The sequence below is a fragment of the Panicum virgatum genome, chromosome 9K (genome assembly GCF_016808335.1).
Source record: "Panicum virgatum strain AP13 chromosome 9K, P.virgatum_v5, whole genome shotgun sequence".
Classification (NCBI taxonomy): domain Eukaryota; kingdom Viridiplantae; phylum Streptophyta; class Magnoliopsida; order Poales; family Poaceae; genus Panicum; species Panicum virgatum.
The window spans coordinates 1,372,447-1,391,820 of record NC_053144.1 but is presented as its reverse complement, the minus strand read 5'-3'; the positions used below and the strand labels follow the sequence as shown (position 1 = coordinate 1,391,820).

The window sequence follows — 19,374 nt, the reverse complement described above, 5'->3', positions numbered from 1 at the left end:
GCGGGCTGAGATGCATCGGAGGTGTCGCCGGAGCTAGCAGAGGAGTGCGCCGGAGACGAGGCCATGACTGCGTGGGGCAGGAGAGCGCGGAAGCGAGAGAGTAGGATCTAAGGGTACTGATACCATGTAGAGAAAGAATGGACCAACCGTAGTTTGTATTGATCAGTAGCAACGTTTATATACAAGTACATCACATGCACAGGCTAACTAATCACTGCTAGATTACATGCAGGCGCGAGTCCAAAGTGAGCGCATGCAGCGGCGCGGAGAGCGCGGAACGCGATCACGACGCCACGCGGAGAGCGCGGGCGTGGCGCGTCGCGTGCGGAGCGCAGAGCGCGGAGAGCGCGGCGTGACGGCGTGGCGCGGTGCATGCCGAGCGCAGGTAGTTACACAGGTTTGTTTCAACAAGCCGGGCTTGAAAACCGGGGAGGTGACCGAGGGCCACGTCCAAGGATGCGCGAGGACCACCACGGGCACGGGCGGTGCCGTCCGCCGAGCTCGTCGACGCGGACGACGGAGTCGGGGAGGCCCCGGGCACGGTGGTCGTGGTGCGAGCAGATGCCGGAGCAGAAGGCCTTCCGGCAGAGGAGGCAGAAGACGTCCCTGGCGTGCCGCGACGTGTAGTCCGCCGCGGACATCATCGCCTCCACCATGCACTGCATGATCTTGTGCCCATCGTCGGTGTGCGTGGGGAAGACGGGGCGGCCGCCGGCGTCCAGGTCGATCTTGACGACCATGCTGGTGCCCAGGGGCAGGTGGACGTGGTGGTAGAAGCAGCAGTGGGAGCAGAAGGCCTGGTTGCACGAGAGGCAGAAAGAATCCCTCCGGCAGGTCCCGGACAGTAGCTGATACTCGCCATCTTGTAGGTTCCGCCGTGCAAGGCGCTCCATCTCCAAAGGCAGCAGCGCCGGAGCCGGCGACGAACACGAACCAGGCGGCGACGTCATTGATCTCACCGCTCGCTCGATTAGCTTTCAGACTACTAGTATATAACCTCATTATATAGCGGTAACAGCTAGCGGTGAAACGAAGAGGAGCCGCATGACGGGTTGTGAGGAGCACGCGAAAGGAAAGCTTTCTAAATTCAGAAGCCTTGCTTGGCTCGCTCTTAAGAATTTAGTAATTGTTTGGTTCAGGCAAATCCGATGGATGATCGATCCCTCCACGAAATAATAATATCACCGATTCAAACTGAGGCCGAGAGTGCGTGTCAGTATCGAAGAGTCATTTCATTGGTATGTACATAGATGGAAGAGTTAAATGCACCACCGGCCCTTAAACTTGGCAGTGGGTGTCATCCAAGTCCCCGAACTTTTAAAATGCACATTTAGGTCTCTAAACTTATTAATTGGTTCATGCAAGGTCTAAATCACCACTATCCTTATTAAACCACCAGCGTGTTAAGCTGACTAGATGTTGACGTGGACCTAACACATGGGGTCCACATGTCAGACACCATCCTCTTCTCTGCCATCCTCTCGCGCGCCCGTCCAGGACGGAGCGCAGTGGCGGACCACTCCGCGGTGGCCTGCACGAGCGGCGACCACGAGTGAGGCACCACGGCGGCGGCCCGGCGAGGCGTTCCCGGCGGAGCCGCGGCACAGAGGAGGCTGGTGACGAGCGACTCGCATGCCCACCGCCTCACCGGCGCGAAAAGGCCGACACGGTCGGGCGCGGTGGACAAGGTGCCAGCATCACCCACGACGCCGTCGGATGGATAGCAGCGGAGCCGATTCATGCCGTCGGGGTGCACCAGGGCCGCCACCGAGCCGTCGTCACCGGCGCCGTGGACGTGGGGCGGCGGCGCCCCCGCGTCCCTCCCGCAGCCGGGCGGGAATCGGCGCCATGGACGCGGGGCGGCGGCGCCCCCGCGTCCCTCCGCAGCCGGGCGGGAATCGGCGCCGAGGGGCACAGCAACCCTCCGCTTCAGCGGCGGGTCGCGTGCGTGCGGCTTCGGCGCCTTCGCGAACCTCATCTTCCGCATCTCGCCTCCGCCTCCGCCTCCCGCTGTAACCGATTCGGCTGCTCCCCGTGCGCCGTCGCTAGCAACCGCGTCCAACCCCGCCGCGCCCATCGACGCCACCCTGCTCCCCACCATCGCCGTGTTGCCTCCGCGCCACGGGCCGCCACCGGCGTGAAGAGGAGGAACGGGAGGCGCGGATGGGCGGCAGCGGTCTTGCGCAAATGGGGGCCGTGCCCACAGCACGAGCCGGACGGCCGGCGATGGCAGCCATGCGCTCCGGCACCCCCCCCCCCCCCCCCCCCGGCCGATCTCTCCAGGATGCTCGCGCCTAGCTCTCAGCCACGACCATTGATTAGGCTAAGAGGATCCTGAACCCAATGCCTCTCGAATTGACGTCCGGGCTAATGGCACGACGGCGGGAGATCGGGAGAGAAAAAGAGGTGGCCGTCATCTACAGAGAAGGGAGAGGAACATGTCAGATCCACGTCAACATCCAGTCAGCTTGTATAATCCATGAACTGTGCAGATCCGTCGGGCAAGCTGAACATAACAGAGTTCCACCTCCATCAACACAAGTTCATCGTGTCAGAATCATAAGAAAACAGGCGTACCAGAACAGTACAAACCAAGCACAAGCTAGTAGCTAGCCGTCCTTCATATCGTCGCCAACTCGCCATCTGCTTAGCACTCATCCAAAGCTGCTGCCACCTCGAAAACTTCCCATGGAACCCAGCTAAGCAAATGACTATGCACAACACCTTCTACTGCCTCCCATGGCGGTACAGAAGCAACGACCGGTAGACTGCGGCGAGGTGGAGGAACACGATCAACAGAATCAGCAGGTCATCAACGAATCCAAAGAGCCCCAGCACACCTGTAGAATGGCGGAATCAAGGCCTTGATGTGATATGAATGTATATAGTAGTTCTGAAAATATCTGACAGGTTTATTGCGAGGGTATATGGAACTTACTTTCGGGGAGAATGTCAACAGGGCTCAGCACGTAAATTGCGCTCAATGCAACCTACACGTTCGAATCAGTAAGTATATCATATTCATATTCATATATGGCCTCGTCTCTCACATCCATTGCACTGGGCGATGGTATGAAACTGAGGTAAAAAACAGAGCAACCTGTTTGCTTTCCCATTCTGAGTAGTGTTGCAGCATAACATTAAATAAGAGTATTGAATAACAAAATGTTTAAATCCTATCAGGCTTACCATCATCATCATCCGCGCCCTGAACACAAGTGGGAGAGTCCTCTGGGGATCCATTAGTTCTCTGAACAGTCTTCGGATGAAGAAGGGCAGGTCTTGCAACCTCTGTAGATCACAGAATAAAAAGTGGGTTGTCAAAAACAAGGAGCTAGATGAAAACCACCCGCGAGATTATATGCTAGATGTTAGAGACATAACTTTATGACTGAAACTACTGTCATATTCGTTATACAACTACGACAGCTGTATTTTAGTTATATTCCTTACGCAGCAATAACAACTCCAATACCTATATCTGTTATATCATGAACACTCAAATTTAATGTGCCCTACAATTAGCATTGGAATTTCTAGCTTTGTTACAGAGAGTGTAGCATGCTTTTAATCATGCAAGCCAGGTCCAAAAATAGGGATAAAATTACCAGATAGTAGATGTAGTCACTAGTCAGAAAGAAAGCAAGTTATCAAAGTAATCATGTTCTAACAGTATGGTCAATTAAATCACCATGCTCAAGGCACGTGCACAGTGGGTTTTTTTAATATAGAAAAGGCTTGCACAGTGGTTGGATTTGTTGGAAAAATGATTTCCCAATCATATATTAGAAATCCTATTAGGGACTGGGGAGCCATTTGAATCAAGGAACGCTAGGACAAGAATGTTTTGAAACAACAAAAAACTCCTCTTGGACCTCACCCTAAATGCTAAGTTGTTATCAAGTAGTTTGGCCACTGTTTTTTTCCCTATTCAGGTGCTCTCTAACAATAGTATCAGTATGCAAATGTCAAATGCAGCAATCATTATCAATCTATAGTGTGGATTTTATTACTGAAAGTACAGAGAAGAAATCAGCTTCGTGGATAGTGCACAAACCTGAGTCAGGCTGCGTGGTGCTCCACCAAAAATGCAGTTATAGTGCTGAATCTCTCCTAAAATACGGTGAAGTTGTGGATCATCCTCCTGGTCTGATAAAGGAGCAGGTACCAGTAGATTGATAAGGCGGCGGCAAATGGGACACTTGCAAGCCTGTACTGCAGGCCCATGATGCCAAACACGGATGATGCACTCTCCTGGAAAAGATCAATATAATACCACCACACTCAGGAATAGAAGAGATTCAATGGTAGTAAAGTTGGGTAGGCATTACACAGTTTATAAGCTCATTATAGTAGTTCACTAAATTGGGAAAGAAAAGGTCGTCTTTCTCTTTAGATATGTGTACCCATCTCCATTACACGAGGCCAGATAACTATATTTGTGGTAGTACTGAACCTGAATACAATGCAATGCAGAAGTTATACAAACTTCTAAATCAAGAAAACATAAACGTTCTTTCCATAGGAAACGGCTGAGAAACTCAGTTCAGAGCAGCACACCCTTTTTTTTCTTTTGCCCCAAAACAACTTATCCTATCCATACAGGCATCATCTGAATTCATTATAATTCATGAATACTACGAATAAGTTGTTCAACTCGGCTCATGCGAGTACTGGGCTCATCGATATATTGTTTGGTTAGCTCAGTAATGAAGGTGAGTTTCAGCATTTAGCTGCACGAGATGAGGACATGTGGAGGTGGTCTCCATCGGTTTCGGTTGCAGGACACCATCCTTCTAGATCCGGGCCTCTCTTTAGCATCGGTTCGTGATGTTGACTCCCCTTAGCCTGGCTCTATAAGTTCGATTGTTTCAGTACCCTAAACCCTCATTTGGCATCGACTCAAGCAATTGATTCCTAAGCCGATTCTTTGACAGAGCGAGATCACACGCCGATTCTGGCACCCTACTCGAAAATCGCAGCAATTGAGGAAACCTACAAATTCTAGACAAACCGAACCAATAGAATCGCTTCCTTCAGTTCTATCACACACGCAAAGAAAACCCCCAAATCCATTCTCAACCGAGTAGCTGGCAGTTCTCCGTAGCCGAGCGAATCGACTGAATTTCTCTCGGCGCAGACGAATTGAAATGTATGAAAATAGCAAATCTTCCAAAGGGGGAAAGGGTCGGGGAGCAGGACGGAAGAGGAAGAGGGACTTGCCACAGAACCAGTGGGAGCAGTTTGCCTGGCACGGGATCCGGAAGCGGTCGTGGCAGACGGAGCAGACGTCGTCCTCCGGCGGCACGGCCGACGCCGACGAGGAGGAGCTCATCTCTCCTTCCCCCTTTCCGGCCTTCGCCCCTCTGTCCCCCACGGGAAGTCGGGCGGGGACGCGCCTGCGCTGCCCGCGGGGGGTTATGTCCCCGAGAAGTGAAGTCGTCGGCGACTGGCCGTGGCCGACGCGACTGGGTGCTTTGCCCGGCCACTCGGTGGGGTATTATCCGTCGTTCGATACGAGGCCTCCCAAGAGACGCCGACGCTAAGCAATCTTTCATTCTGATTAATTAAAGCATTATAAGAATAAGAAAACTACTAACAATCCATGAATTAATTAAGACCACCGGCAGGCCTGCTACGGCCGGCATTCACCGGCCCAGTCTGATTAGGCCCGTCTGAGTTCTACAAAAATTTTCAACCCAACCATGGGGAATCCCATCGTCAACATTCGAACATGTATACAAGTTGTATTATACAACGACGAACCGTGAGCACTGAGCACCACTGAAGGAACAGTCTCGAATCTAGGACAGTAGGTCAAATTCTAACATCACCCATGATTTCAATTCACATCAGAGCAAAACTGACAACGTGTGGATCTTTTCTTTTCACAGAAGAAAATTATTGACTGCATGTTGCCTTGCATCCGCTCTACAACGTTTTAGTGATACAGTACCAAGTCAAAACTATAGACACGGCGCATCATACAAGTTTAGAATACTATTGTTCATGAGAATATCGGCCATTTCGTGTCGCCCATTGCATAAGAGATGATGTTCCTCTTCAGCGGTGATATGTACTGGGCACCATGGAAGGCAGCAGCTCTTGCTACATTCAGGGGTCCAAAATCAACAGAGTATATCTTCTGGAAACCATCAAGCACTGCTGTCATCGCCACATTGGCGGCCTTCCGGTCCTTCTCATACCGTTGCAGCAAAGTAAGCTGCCATGGGAAAAGGATAATTACGAAGAGGATCATCTATAGTTGAACGGATATAATTAACAATCAGCAATTACCACTGGAGCCATGATTCACAAGAATAATCCAGACGGAGCATAATCAATTCTAAGTTAAATTTCAATGGAAAAGGCAAAAATAAAAAAAAAACAATAGATACTTACATCCCCAACATCTGAGCCCACAGAAACTCCTTCAGCAATAACTTTTGCTAAAGCAGCAGCATCACCAAAGCCCAAGTTGACGCCTTGGCCAGCTAAGGGGTGGACTGTATGAGCAGCATCTCCAACTAATGCCAGCCTTTTTGAAACATAATCATGGGAGTGCATCAATGACAATGGAAATGCCATTCTCTCGGATACTACCCCAGTTGCTTTTGGTGGCACTTCAAAACTTTCTTTTGTAGATGCTGCGGTATTCCCAGTGCCAGAAAAGAACTTTTCCACGAAATGGTCAAGAGCATTAGAGCGAGGATGCGGACCGTACCCAAAATCCAATGCACGGTTCACTGACATCACAAACTCTTCAGGGCTCATTGACTTGTGGCGCAGTGATTCCTCTGGGCTCATTGTCCATACAATGTTGCTGAAGTTGTCACCTATTGGAAGTAGTGCAATTGGACCAGAAGGGAGAAACCTCTGCCATGCACAATCATTTTCCATAACATGCTCCACTGTACAGATAATTGCACTTTGCAGATAATTCCACCCAGTTGTTTTTATGCCTGCAATATGTCTAACATTGGACTTGGAACCATCAGCTCCTATCTGCAATAGAGTTTAAACAGGATACTAAGAAAATGAAGTAAAAAAATCTCAAAATAATGCAAAAGAAGATAAACAAGCAATTACCACCAATTTGGAATATAAACTCCTTCCATCACTCAGGTCAAGTTTAACTAAATTGCTGCAATATAACTCTTCGGTAGAATGACCCGCAGATAATCGTTCACTTGATGTTGGCTTCATCCTTGCTTGTCTGCTCTTTGATGGGAAAGTAAGAGACACCAATCTGGTAGGATATATTACACTTTCCATGTCATCCAATTCTTCCTGACCAGGGAAACATTTCTAAGCATCAGACTAAGTTGACTATTTTCACAAAAGAAGAAGAAAAAAGGCATCTTAACAGAATCTGGGCTGCACGACACCAAATTACAACTTCCTTGTGTTCTTGAATATTTGAGACAGTGTTTTAAAAAACATTTTTAAACATCGTTTAATCTTGATTAAACGCTGAACAGTGGCCAAGCGTTGCGTTTAATCAGTGTCGTTTAATCACAACACACGTTTAATCATGTTCAATCTACGTTTAATCACAAAAAACTCTAAACCATAGGCAAGCGTTCGCCTAGCGTCTAGCGTTTTTTAAAACCTTGATTTGAGATTATCATATTATAATACAAACCTGTAAACAACAATGTTTTACAGTCGTCCGACTAATCGCGATTAGTCAGGCTTATTGTTCCCTTGGCACCGATAAGGAGCAACGACTAGGTATGAGCGACTAGAATTCTAGTCGTCCGATTAGTCGTCGATTAGTCGCGATTAGTCGTTCGACTAGGTAGGAAAACGATTAGATTTGCAGTAATGGGCCGCGTCAACTGTGGTTGGGCTGCTGGGCTGGCATTAGGCCCATTAGGTTTTAGGTATATATGCACAAATGCATGTGCCTCAGACCCGCTGTCACCCAAATCTCACAAGTGAGTGACCAACTGACCATCATTGCGGTGTTCATGCTTGATATACACTATGTAATGTATAGTATACATATCATATCGGTCCTAGCATGATAGGACGACTATACAGACGACTAGGCTCGACTAATCGGCCTGATCGACGACTAATCTCGACTAATCACCTTATCGGTGCCATGGCGACTAGGTCCGACTAGACGACTGTAAAACATTGGTAAGCAAGTCACATTGAAATGGATGTTCTATTGGTATTGTGTAAAGATAACTATAACGCACAATACAAATAGCAACGTGCAATACAAATCAGTGTTGATGCTAAACGGTTCTTCTGAAAGACAAACCTGTAAACGTAAGAGCAGCGAATTGCAAAGCACCTTGTTCTCCACCACGCATCTAAACAAAGCAAACAAACTGAAAGATTCACCACTGAAAAAGTGTATCTAACAAATTACAGCAGCTTTCGTTAAAGCGTACCCAAGGTATTCTTTGCCCACATCTCTTGCATTATACCTCGTGTATCCAAGTCCAGTGTAATCCCACACCTGCCAGCCGTAACTCGTAAGTAAAATATCCAGTATCATAGTTATTACTAAAGAGGAGGAATGATGCCAATGCGTGTTTGTAAGCAAATAACAGAGAGGGAAAGAAAAAAAATAAAAAGAAGGCAAGTACTCATGCATGCTCGTATGGTTAGGTGATAGTTGTACTTCTGCAAAATACACCATACACTAACAGTCTGGCGTGCTAGAAAATATGAACATCTATTTTAGGCCAGCTATCCATCTATTTTAGACCAGCTACCTTCCAAAAATACCTAAGCTTCAGTTTTATCTGTAATCAGAACTGATATAGGCTAGTAAGCAGAAGCATAATAGAGTTATAGTAATGTCTTTATGTTCAAATTGGAAACTGAGCTAGAAAACTTTTTGGATACCTTAGGCTTGACCCATTTGTATTGCTAGCATAATGTAAAGCACACAGTAGATGATTCGATTGTTTAGTTGACTTAGTACAACTTGGCATCTTATCAGCAAAGCTCAAAAGTGCAAATGCAACAAGAATGCGTTGATCAAAAGAGGCAGAAGAGAAAACAATGGGCATAAATTATGAAGTAAATTGTTTATAGGTCAAAGCATGTTATCTCCTCACCTGCATTTTACCAAAGAAAGCATGTCTTTGCTGTTGAACATGCTCCCACGCACCAATTTCTGCCACACATTAATGTGTACACGCATAAGGAATATTACTCATAACACGCTATTGTTTTCCAGTAGGAAAAAAAAAGGCATGCACATACAGGAAGGAAAAGATATAAAAACGTTACATCTTTTTCAGTTATATTTTGGCCAATGGAGAAATTTTATTTTTATATCCAATGTGCAAAAGTCACAGAAATTTTAACCCAACATTGTACACGACTAAAGTCTACACTGGTGACCTAAAAAATAGGTACCATTGCTGCTGACACAACGAAGCAGAAACAATAAAAGAATGACAATAATGAATGGTAACTTTGTCACTGCAGTGATGAGTTAGGAACTTTGAAGAATAGTGGATCAGCTAAGATAAAGAGTTATAGAGACATATCTTTGGCGAGCTTATTTTGTGTGAACTTGCAGCATATCACAAATAATATCCACAGGATCAGAAGTTGAGCAAATATTGAATGGAGATTAAGATATTAATGAACTACCGAACATTGGGTACTGATGAGTGCAAAATGATGGATAAACATAATGCGAATATGAGATATACGCTTTTCCATACTTCATTTGGCAACCCATTTGTGGCATCCATATCTTTTAGCGAAACTTTTGGCAAGTTATAAATAGAAAATGGGTGCTTCTGGGTTCAGGGCTAATAAAGCACAGAAAGCTACAAGCAACTGAAACTGCGAAGTGTGAAATCAATGCTGAATATAGTTCATCAAATTGAGCATAAACAACATGGAAGGTCAATCTAGATGAAATGCCACCTAGACACACAGGGCAAACTTGAACTCTTTAACCTAAATATCGTTACAGGGTGAGAGAGGGCTGAAAGTAAGCAACATAATGCACACATTTGGTCCAGGATCATACCTTTGAAAAAGGAAATGGTTGCAGGAGTAACAGTACTGACCCTAGAATCTGGTATACTGCTTTTAGTCAGGTAATTTCTTGACTTCAATGCAGGGTTGCTATCGATTATGGCGACTCTGAGATTTTTGGTCAATGGCATGTTGGCTGCATACAGGATGTACAAGAATGTGAGAAATTTTAACATACAAGGTACAACGTGACCAAGCCGTCCAAAAAACAACCTGCACGAACAAAATACAGATGCTAGTGGTAAATATTTCACACTGAACTGGTGAACTATTAACAGGTAAATGACGGTCCCAGAGAAGTGCCTAACTCTGTTATTTTGGGGTGATGCAATTAATGGTTAAATACTAGCTCAACAAGTGAAGGCAGTCCGAGCGAGCATCAATCGCCAGCAAAAACTGAACGCAAGGGGCCAAACCCATCAACAACTTAAAACAGCAGGAGAAACCGAGAATGCACAGGAACAGCAATACCTACACAATGCACAAGCAACAGCCAAGCCCACCATGCCTCCACCAACGATAGCAACGTCGAGCACATCAGGCGCAGCCTTCACGCCACCAACCTCCTGGGTGCGATCCTACACGTCATTGAGAGAAATCAGTGCTAGCAGCCGCGCTAGAGGCAATGAAACCTCAATTCGACTACCACGGAGCAATCACAGCTCGTTGCAACCCCCCACAAGACGCAATCACGCAATCCCCTAAACCCTAAGGCACAACCCAAACGCAGAGAGAAAGAGAGGGAGAGACACGGTGGGGGAGCGTTTGAGGGAGTACCTGCGACCCGGGAACCCCGCCTGGCGCCGCATCCGCGCGAGAAGCCGGCGCGTCGCAGAAGGCCCTGGAGAGCGGCCGGATCCGATTCGCCGCCGCCGCGAGGCATCTGTTCGGGAGGAGAGAGAACACGAGAGTTAGCAAAAATGCCCGGAACTGGAAGGGCGGTGCGGGAAGCGGGGAGGGGGAGAGATGGATCGCGCGCCAGCTCACCTTCGCCTGGAGAGCATGGCGGAGACGGCGGAGGGTCCCATCGGCTGATCGGAGGCGTCAGCGACGAGGGGAAAAGCGGCGCGCGCCTGCCGTGGAGGTGGGGTGGAGGTCTCCTCTCCTGCGCCGCGCGCCGGTGTGCGGTGGGTGCAATTTCGGCGTGTTGGATTGGGCTGGACTCTGGTTTACATGGGCTGTGATAGGCCGCATGCCACCTCCTTTTTGTTTGGGCAAAAGTCTATTTTACCTCCTCCAACTATCACCAAAGTTTGGTTTTCCTCCTACAACTATAAAACCGGGTATTTCACCTCCCTCAACTTTTCAAACCGTCCATTTTACCTCCCTCGAGCGGTTTTGAAGACTGTTTGCTACAGTAACCGTAGTTTTGTCTTTTTCTTTTTTTAAAAAAATTTCAGTTGAATCTTTGAAAAATCATAGTAAATTACAAAAAAATCATAAAATAGAAAATCCAATTTTGTTGGACTCCACATGAGTAGATATACGCAGTGAATATATTATATGGTATACTTTAGTACATTTTTTTTACTGTAACTTTAGATATATACTTTTCTGTAATTAATTTATAGCTACAGTTTTCGTCGTCCTATTATGGTGAAATTTTTATGGTGAGCTAATCATTATATGATTGAGCTGTAGTAAAAATTTTATGATTATTAGATCATGTTTGACTGATCTATAGATTTATCTATATAAACTAGATAAATCTATAGAAAAATCTAGACGAATCTATAGATAAATCTATAACTCAGTCATACATGATCTAATAATCATAAAATTTTTACTATAGCTCAATCATATAATGATTAGCCCACCATAAAAATTTCACCATAATGGGACGACGAAAACTGTAGCTATAAATTAATTACAGAAAAGTATATATCTAAAGTTACAGTAAAAAATTGTACCAAAGTATACCATATAATATATTCACTGCGTATATCTACTCATGTGGAGTCCAACAAAATTGGATTTTCTATTTTATGATTTTTTTGTGATTTACTATGATTTTTCAAAGATTCAACTGAAATTTTTTTTAAAAAAGAAAAAGACAAAACTAGGTTACTGTAGCAAACAGTCTTCAAAACCGCTCGAGGGAGGTAAAATGAACGGTTTGAAAAGTTGAGGGAGGTGAAATACCCGGTTTTATAGTTGTAGGAGGAAAACCAAACTTTGGTGATAGTTGGAGGAGGTAAAATAGACTTTTGCCTTTTGTTTGAGACTAGCAAGCAGCTTTCAGTTTTTCTCAAAAAAAAAGTTTTTCTCAAAAAAAAACAGCTTTCAGTTGTCACGCGTCCACAATTCACCACCCATGGGCAAGTGCTCACTGCTCGATTCCTCATCCTCGAAAATGGAGTAAAAAGAAAGCAAGAAAAGTTCTCACTGCTCAGGGTCAGTGCATTGGCAATGTGGCAAGAAATCATGGAGACCTGGCGACAAGATAATTGTCAAAGGCCCTGTTTAGATCTGTTTTTTTAAAAAAGTCGTAAACGCATTAAAGTGAAACGGAATCTTGCTAATTTGAAATACTAAATGAAGTCTATTTACAAAACTTTTTGTATGGATGGGCTGTAAATCGCGAGACGATTCTAATGAGCCCACTTAATCCATGATTTGCAACAGTGATGCTACAGTAACCATCCGCTAATTATTGATTAAACATTGATTAATTAGCATCATTAGATTCGTCTCGCGATTTACAACCCATCTATGCAAAAAATTTTGCAAATAGACTTCATTTAGTACTTCAAATGCCCTCTTTACATCTTTACACAATTTTGCAAAATGAACTAAACACACCCAAAATCACACGAGTGTGACACGCGGTGTTGGCACTGTAACCAAGGTTGTTTTCTTGAGAATGCTCCACTGGTAGAACGAGCAAGTTTCTTTTTTTTCCATTTTTGGAGCGATGGTTTTGTGCTACCATCCACGACCCTTTTCCCCAAACAGTAGCACAGCAGTAGTATAAGTATTACTAGTTATGTTTCTAGATAACCCGGTTTATAGCATCTCTAATGTATCTAGACAATTACTTGTCCAGGTACATAGAACATCCTGCATCCTGCTCTTCTTCTTCCTAACAGGATCCGTTTACCCCTGCTTGTTTGGCAAACCATATCTTTCATTGATCATCTTCAGTCTAGCAAGAACTTCTTACTTCCCGATGCCAACTTCCTTGCTTTTATCTTAGCCCACTACTCGTACTTCGTAGTTGGTTTGGTCAGAGGGATCTACTTTTCTTATGTAAATATACACCTGGTACACAGCTAGAAATGTTTATATTCTGGGATGGAAGGAATAGTATCTCTACAGCCGCAATACAGTCAGCACTCAGCAACAGTCAATTAAAATGCCGAAACGGCAGCGCCTTCATGGTAACCTACTAGTATTCCAGCCATAATTAATCAAAAAAATATTGAAGGATATTAAAAGCAGTAGCAGGCAGGCTATGGCTAAACAGCCGAGTACCAGAGATGAGGAGGGACAGCCCGCAGGCAATCACTGCGGCGACGGCGGCGAGGCGACCATATATATCCCCAGGGAGGGAGGCAAGGCAACCAGCCAGGCGCAGCAGAAACAAAACCGCCGCCTCTGCTGCCTCTTACACACAGAGCGCACTAGCAGTGGTGACTGCACCCGTTGCCGTTGGGTCGGCATGGCCATCCCGCTCCAGGGGAAGGACGGCAATGGCGGCGGCGGCGGCGGCGGCGGCGGCCAGGTGGGGGGCGACGACCAGCCGTCGGTGGCGGCGGAGCTCCGCGCGCTGTGGGGCATGGCGGCGCCGATCACGGCGCTCAACTGCGTGGTGTACCTGCGGGCGCTGGTGTCCGTGCTCTGCCTCGGCCGCCTGGGCCCTCTGGACCTCGCCGGCGGCGCGCTCGCCATCGGGCTCACCAACATCACGGGCCACAGCGTGCTGTTCGGCCTCGCGTCGGGGCTCGAGCCGCTCTGCGCGCAGGCCTTCGGCTCCCGCAACCACGAGCTCCTCACCCTCTCCCTCCAGCGCGCCATGCTGCTGCTCTTCCTCGCCGCGCTCCCCATCGCGCTACTCTGGCTCAACGTCGGCCCCATCCTCGTCGCGCTCGGCCAGGACCCCGCCATCTCCGCCCCCGCCGCCGCCTACGCGCGCTTCGCGCTCCCGGACCTCGCCGCCAGCGTCGTGCTCCAGCCGCTCCGGGTGTACCTCCGCTCCCAGGGGATCACCAGGCCCATGGCGGCATGCTCCGCGATCGCCGTCGCGCTCCACGTCCCGCTCAACGTGCTCCTCGTCTTCGGCCTCGGCTTCGGCGTCCGCGGCGTCGCCGCCGCGCAGGCGCTCACCAACACCAACATGCTGCTCTTCCTGCTCGCCTACATCCGCTGGGCGCGCGCGTGCGGCGACACGTGGAGAGGGTGGGCGCGCCCCGCCGTGGTCGCCAGCGGCCTGCCGGGGCTCGCCAGGCTCGCCGTGCCCAGCTGCGTCGGCGTCTGCCTCGAGTGGTGGTGGTACGAGGTCGTCACCGTGCTCGCCGGCTACCTGCCCAACCCCGCCGCCGCCGTCGGCGCCGCGGGGGTGCTCATCCAGACCACCAGCCTCATGTACACCGTGCCCATGGCGCTCGCGGCCTGCGTATCCACCAGGGTAAGCGCACCCCATCCTTCCAAAAATCTTAATTTGCGCCAGATTTTTTGGCCAATTCGATGGGGTTTTGGATGGTAATAAGATACTAGTACTTACGAGTGTCCCGCTGGCGCTAACCACTCGTGTAGTTGACGAGCTACCTAGTCACTGGGATTGCTTTCACCAGGTTCGTATCGCATCACCCATTCACCATGTACACCTTGCATGCACACCATTCACCTTGGCTTCTGACGACTTGGTTGTGCTCGTCACACGATTTTTTTTTGTCCATTTTTTCTATCTTTTCCTGATGTCGACTGACTTCCAATATTGTGTGCATGATTCAAATTCCAATATTCTTTGGAGGCAGTACGCTAACTTCGATCTGCTTTCAGCGTGTGCATGAACCGAGAAAAGAACATATGTTGTGTTGAAACACCCGAACTCTGTAGTACTCGTACATATTCTCTTCCATTTTCAGATTCGTCTCTCCACCCTTTTCCTTCATGAACAATGCATACAGACCGTAGATCAAAGTAGCATGCTGCCACTCTATCTTTTTTTATCATCATCAAAGTAAATGAAAGTACTCCAACATGTGCATGGTGAGTCTGCCCTCCTATTGACATCGCATCCCCCACAATCAGCGGCAACACAAAAATTGGCCTCCATAGGTGCGGCGCACCGCCATATTCTGCGTGCTACGCCGTGCCCCGCTACCACGTCACAGTCCTTTCGTGCATCCATGCATAGACTCACACGACAACCAAAAAAAGGTTGGCGCTCCATGATCACTACGAGTAGAAGCGAACCATCGCGATCCCTCCTTGTTTGGTAGATTCCCAGGTTCCTCATTTTACCCCGCATCCATGGAAGTTACTGTGTTTTTTACCGATGGGGAAACGACGGGAGCCGTGGAAAGTTTCTTGCGCAATTGGACGTTGGTCTCCTCATGTCACTGTGTTCGCACAGTGTGGGGCAGTGCCAGCACGAGCCGTCCGGCCACGTCTTGGTCTGCAACTCGCTGCCGCGTGCCGTGTACTGTTCTGCTCCAAGAAAAGACAAGAACTGGTTGCCCGCCGGCCATAGGCGAACAGTGGTAAAAATCTTTGCCGGGACAGTGTTCACTTTTCTCTTGTGTGTTCGGTTTGATTTGATCCATGAGCACGTGAACACGTACGCCGGCGGCCTTTGATCGGTACTGTACTGGTGGTGTCTCGGTGCGCGTGCGTGCAGGTGGGCAACGAGCTGGGCGCCGGCAAGCCCCGGCGCGCGCGGATGGCGGCGATGGTGGCGCTGTGGTGCGCGCTGGCGATCGGCGCGGTCCACGTGGCGTGGACCTCGGCGCTGAGCCGGCAGTGGGCGGAGCTGTTCACGACGGAGCGGCCGGTGGTGCGGCTGGCGGCGGCGGCGATGCCCATTCTGGGGCTGTGCGAGCTGGGCAACTGCCCGCAGACCACGGGTTGCGGCGTGCTCCGCGGCACGGCGCGCCCGGCCGTGGGCGCCCGCATCAACCTCCTCTCCTTCTACCTCGTCGGCACCCCCGTGGCCGTGTACCTGGCGTTCGGCGCCCGCGCCGGGTTCAGCGGCCTCTGGTACGGCCTCCTCTCGGCACAGGCCACCTGCGTGGCGCTCGTGCTCGCCGCCGTCGTGTGGCGCACCGACTGGCAGGTCGAGGCGATCCGCGCCAAGAAGCTGGCGGGCCTGGAGCTCACGGCCACGACGCCCGCCGCCGCCGCCGAGGAGAGCATTCGCCTCGTCGCCGCCAACGGTGAGCCGGCGGAGGACGTCTAGTAGTATGTCTACCAGCAGCGTATGGTGGGCCGCACACTGTACCTGTACGTACGTGTAGCCGGCTGCTCGATCGAACCGGCGTCCATGGACGCAGGAGGCAACGGATGGCACAGTTGATTGGCCTTTTAAATACTAGCTCTGTGTCGTGTGGTGGCAGACGCGGGGACAATGGACATGCATCCCAGTCGTCGTCGTAGCTTTAGATTTAGGGGTAGCTCAGCTCAGCTGGTGGAGTGGAGAGAAGCGCTGCGTTGTCTTGATTTGCTACGCGATGGTGGTGGCCATCGCGGCTTCGCCACTAGCGCCGGCCCGCAATGCAAGTTGCTTGCCTGTAGCATGCAGCAGCGGAGGGGATCATGGGACTGGGAGCAAGTTGTGCCGGTTGGTGCTTCTTCATTGGAATGGAAAATGACCTAGCGAGCGAGCTGCATCAGGGATTCTTTTCAGGATAGATGAAAATTCAGGGGAAGTAGGGAGGCTCTGCGCTTGCCCAGATAGAAATAGAATAGCGATGCCATCGCCGGGCGTGGTGATGGATCGTAATCCTCTTCTGCTCGAGTGGCTTTGCTCAAATAAAGCCGCTTTCTGATATTCCCCTTTTGGGAGGGAGGGCAGCATCCCGCACGTCGCTGTCGCCTTCCTCGGCTCCTCGCGGCCTCCATCGGCTCTGACTCACGTCGGCGGCGTGTCCTCTCGTCGGCGGGGGCGTGTCCTGGGCCCTGGCTCGCAAAGATGGCGGCGGCATGCGACCCCGCGTCCCCGACTGCAAGAGGCCGGGCTCTCGTTACGCGTCCACGTCGTCGGGTCCGCTAGCTCACGGAGATGACGACCGGGCCATGCACCGGCAGCACCGCTCGTATGGGCGTGGCGCAAGCAAAGCTACGGCACGGCAGGCGTATATGCAGGTTGCTGGTGAACACGGAGATCCGTCAGGTGCCGGGTGCCATGACGGACGACGTCTCAGAAGATCCATGATCCACACACCCGCACTGACACTGTGCAGGGCGTCTCACGGATCAAAAGTCTGGAGATTGTGGATACCCTTTCTGCGCATGCCGCCGCGTCTACAAAAGGTACATCGCAATCAGGAGAGCCGTTGCTCCATCATCGGGATAACGAATGAATAGGTGGGTTTTTTTTTCTTTACGAAAAGCTACTTTTCCAGGGTTGCTGTTGTGCTATGCGCGCGGAAAGTAAAGAGTTGAGGATAATCTCGTAGTACGCGCTATAACTGGAAAAATTGTTTTTTTATTGGATATTGTACGAGGAGGGTATTAGTTGAGGGAATCAAATTAAATGGAATCGATCTGCAGGCAAGTTCGTGGCATTGTGGGGCTAAAAAATGCGCATTTATCAACTTTTTCTTTTTTGGGTTTGGGAGGGATGCTTGGCCTTCAAACTGTGTGAGTTGATGCAGCAAAGCAAACAACATCCGCACCAAAGTCAGGTCGCCGACTCTATTGCTACTATATAGTACTTGTTTTAAACTTGTTTTAATCTGAACTTCACTCTTCGTCATACACAAAATGCGTAGCTCTCTTACATCGACAAAGGAAAAAAAATCATATCTAGAGCGCTTGACTCAAATTAGAGGTGGACTTCAGCAATACAATCTCCAATTCGTAATATCCAACTCTAGTGCCCAACAGTAAACACCATCAATCAATGTAGCAAATTTAAGCTACTAGCTAGAGAAGAATCTGCAAGTTGTATACGAAACAAGACAACATGATGCATGTGCGCTTCATGGGTGTATCATCAGTATGTATGGTGTACCGTGTGCGTGCGTGTGTGCGGATCTTCCTTGTAATCACAAAAGGAAAAAGGCCCTTGCTTTGTAACAGACCTCATTATTCATGCAGTTTAGTGGAAGTATGGGGTGTCATGGTTTGCTCTCTCTCTCTCTCTCTCTCTCTCTCTCTCATACCGCCGGGTACGGTCTTTCCGTTTTCCGGCCGTCGACCGACTCCGCGACTCGACGCGCACGATTCACGGCCGACGTGCGCAAGCCGACGACGCTGCTGCCCGATGCAGGGGCGAAGGAATCCGGGGTTTCAGATTTGGAGAGGACGAGACGAGGCCCCCAAATAAGCTGGTTGCTGGTGCCTGCGTATCCTATGCCAATGTGTTTGTGTCGTGGTCTCGTGGACTCTTGCATCGATTTAGCAAAGGCGTAATCCGGTTGAAAAGACGCTAGATTTGCATACGATACGACAGGGTGGTCTTGCCTTTTGCTTGCATTGACATGTTTGCCTGCTGTGTTCTCCTCATCGCGTGAGGCATGCATTAGGTTAATGAAGGATGCTGACCCAGACGGATGCTCGGACCCTGAAAACGGGGAAGAAAGGTGTTTGCCAATTGAAAAAAATGTGGAAAGGGAGCGTGGATGATGATCTCAGTGATGAGCAGCACAGAGCGTGGGAGATCGTGGACAAGATTCGGGGGTTCTGGGTGCCCCACCACGAGTGGCCGTCCGAGTTGTGCTCGTCCATCTGATCTTACTACTAGCTAGTTCACATGAAGAAGAAGATGCTCGATCACCATCTCATTGCAAATCCGTGTAGATGCTTACGTATCCACATCCACTTCAAACAAAGATGCTGTCTGGAGGGAGTTGCAGTTTAGTAAGTCGAGCAGGGCCATCAGCTAGTGGGCCCCCGCGGCGCCACTAGAGATCCTCTATCTGTGTCGCCAACAGAACATATCCCTGGAAACAGGGAAAGGGGGGAGCCTGTCTGATCTCCGGTGGGCGGTGGCTTTCACCAGACACCAGCACACACGGACAATTCATTCAGCGTACTCTGAGCGTCTGGAATTTTGACTCGTGTTTGGGAGCATCCTTGACTGCACGTTTAATTTGGACAGCAGTGAACCAAGCATTCAACAGCAGCGTGGTAGCGAGCAGAAGACACGGGGAGTACAGACAGTAGTGTTTGTAATTGGGATCTTGT

At 49.3% G+C, this 19,374-nt stretch overlaps 3 protein-coding genes across 5 annotated transcripts; 1 reads left to right on the top strand and 2 right to left on the bottom strand.

Annotated features, from left to right (window-relative positions):
• Positions 1-2,468: 2,468 nt before the first annotated feature.
• LOC120649159 (E3 ubiquitin-protein ligase RNF170-like) lies at positions 2,469-5,488 on the bottom strand. 2 transcript variants are annotated; one of them, XM_039925869.1, is made up of 5 exons: positions 5,224-5,488; positions 4,058-4,254; positions 3,190-3,291; positions 2,939-2,990; positions 2,469-2,863 (listed from the first exon to the last, which is right to left on the bottom strand). In XM_039925869.1, the coding sequence occupies exons 1-5, from the start codon at positions 5,333-5,335 to the stop codon at positions 2,802-2,804; spliced, it is 525 nt and encodes a 174-aa protein (XP_039781803.1). In that variant the 5' UTR covers positions 5,336-5,488; the 3' UTR covers positions 2,469-2,801. The 2 variants fall into 2 exon arrangements, with proteins under 2 accessions (XP_039781803.1, XP_039781802.1); XM_039925868.1 differs by having other exon boundaries at positions 2,469-2,840.
• Positions 5,489-5,819: 331 nt separating this feature from the next.
• LOC120649158 (ubiquinone biosynthesis monooxygenase COQ6, mitochondrial-like) lies at positions 5,820-11,167 on the bottom strand. Of its 2 annotated transcripts, XM_039925866.1 has the most exons (10): positions 11,011-11,167; positions 10,801-10,906; positions 10,499-10,601; positions 10,016-10,159; positions 9,084-9,142; positions 8,409-8,476; positions 8,276-8,327; positions 7,090-7,290; positions 6,403-7,005; positions 5,820-6,223 (listed from the first exon to the last, which is right to left on the bottom strand). In XM_039925866.1, exons 1-10 carry the CDS (start codon positions 11,049-11,051, stop codon positions 6,008-6,010), a joined length of 1,593 nt encoding a protein of 530 aa, XP_039781800.1. In that variant the 5' UTR covers positions 11,052-11,167; the 3' UTR covers positions 5,820-6,007. The 2 variants fall into 2 exon arrangements, with proteins under 2 accessions (XP_039781800.1, XP_039781801.1); XM_039925867.1 differs by lacking the exon at positions 11,011-11,167 and having other exon boundaries at positions 10,495-10,601.
• Positions 11,168-13,427: 2,260 nt separating this feature from the next.
• Positions 13,428-18,314, top strand: LOC120649157 (protein DETOXIFICATION 54-like). The gene is made up of 2 exons (XM_039925865.1): positions 13,428-14,650; positions 15,866-18,314. The coding sequence occupies exons 1-2, from the start codon at positions 13,478-13,480 to the stop codon at positions 16,421-16,423; spliced, it is 1,731 nt and encodes a 576-aa protein (XP_039781799.1). The 5' UTR covers positions 13,428-13,477; the 3' UTR covers positions 16,424-18,314.
• Positions 18,315-19,374: the final 1,060 nt, after the last annotated feature.

Bases quoted from the DNA above. Each gene is read 5' to 3' on its own strand.
- LOC120649159 (XM_039925868.1), bottom strand. From the start codon at position 5,335: ATGAGCTCCTCCTCGTCGGCGTCGGCCGTGCCGCCGGAGGACGACGTC. The intron at 3,292-4,057 runs GTTTGTGCACTA...TGTGATCTACAG, and splicing joins CACCACGCAGCCTGACTCAG to AGGTTGCAAGACCTGCCCTT. The intron at 2,991-3,189 runs GTAAGCCTGATA...TCGAACGTGTAG, and splicing joins GGGCGCGGATGATGATGATG to GTTGCATTGAGCGCAATTTA.
- LOC120649158 (XM_039925866.1), bottom strand. From the start codon at position 11,051: ATGGGACCCTCCGCCGTCTCCGCCATGCTCTCCAGGCGAAG. The intron at 10,602-10,800 runs GTACTCCCTCAA...AATGACGTGTAG, and splicing joins GCGGGGTTCCCGGGTCGCAG to GATCGCACCCAGGAGGTTGG. The intron at 6,224-6,402 runs GTAAGTATCTAT...TTCCCATGGCAG, and splicing joins TGGGCTCAGATGTTGGGGAT to CTTACTTTGCTGCAACGGTA.
- LOC120649157 (XM_039925865.1), top strand. From the start codon at position 13,478: ATGGCTAAACAGCCGAGTACCAGAGATGAGGAGGGACAGCCCGCAGGC. The intron at 14,651-15,865 runs GTAAGCGCACCC...GCGTGCGTGCAG, and splicing joins CGGCCTGCGTATCCACCAGG to GTGGGCAACGAGCTGGGCGC.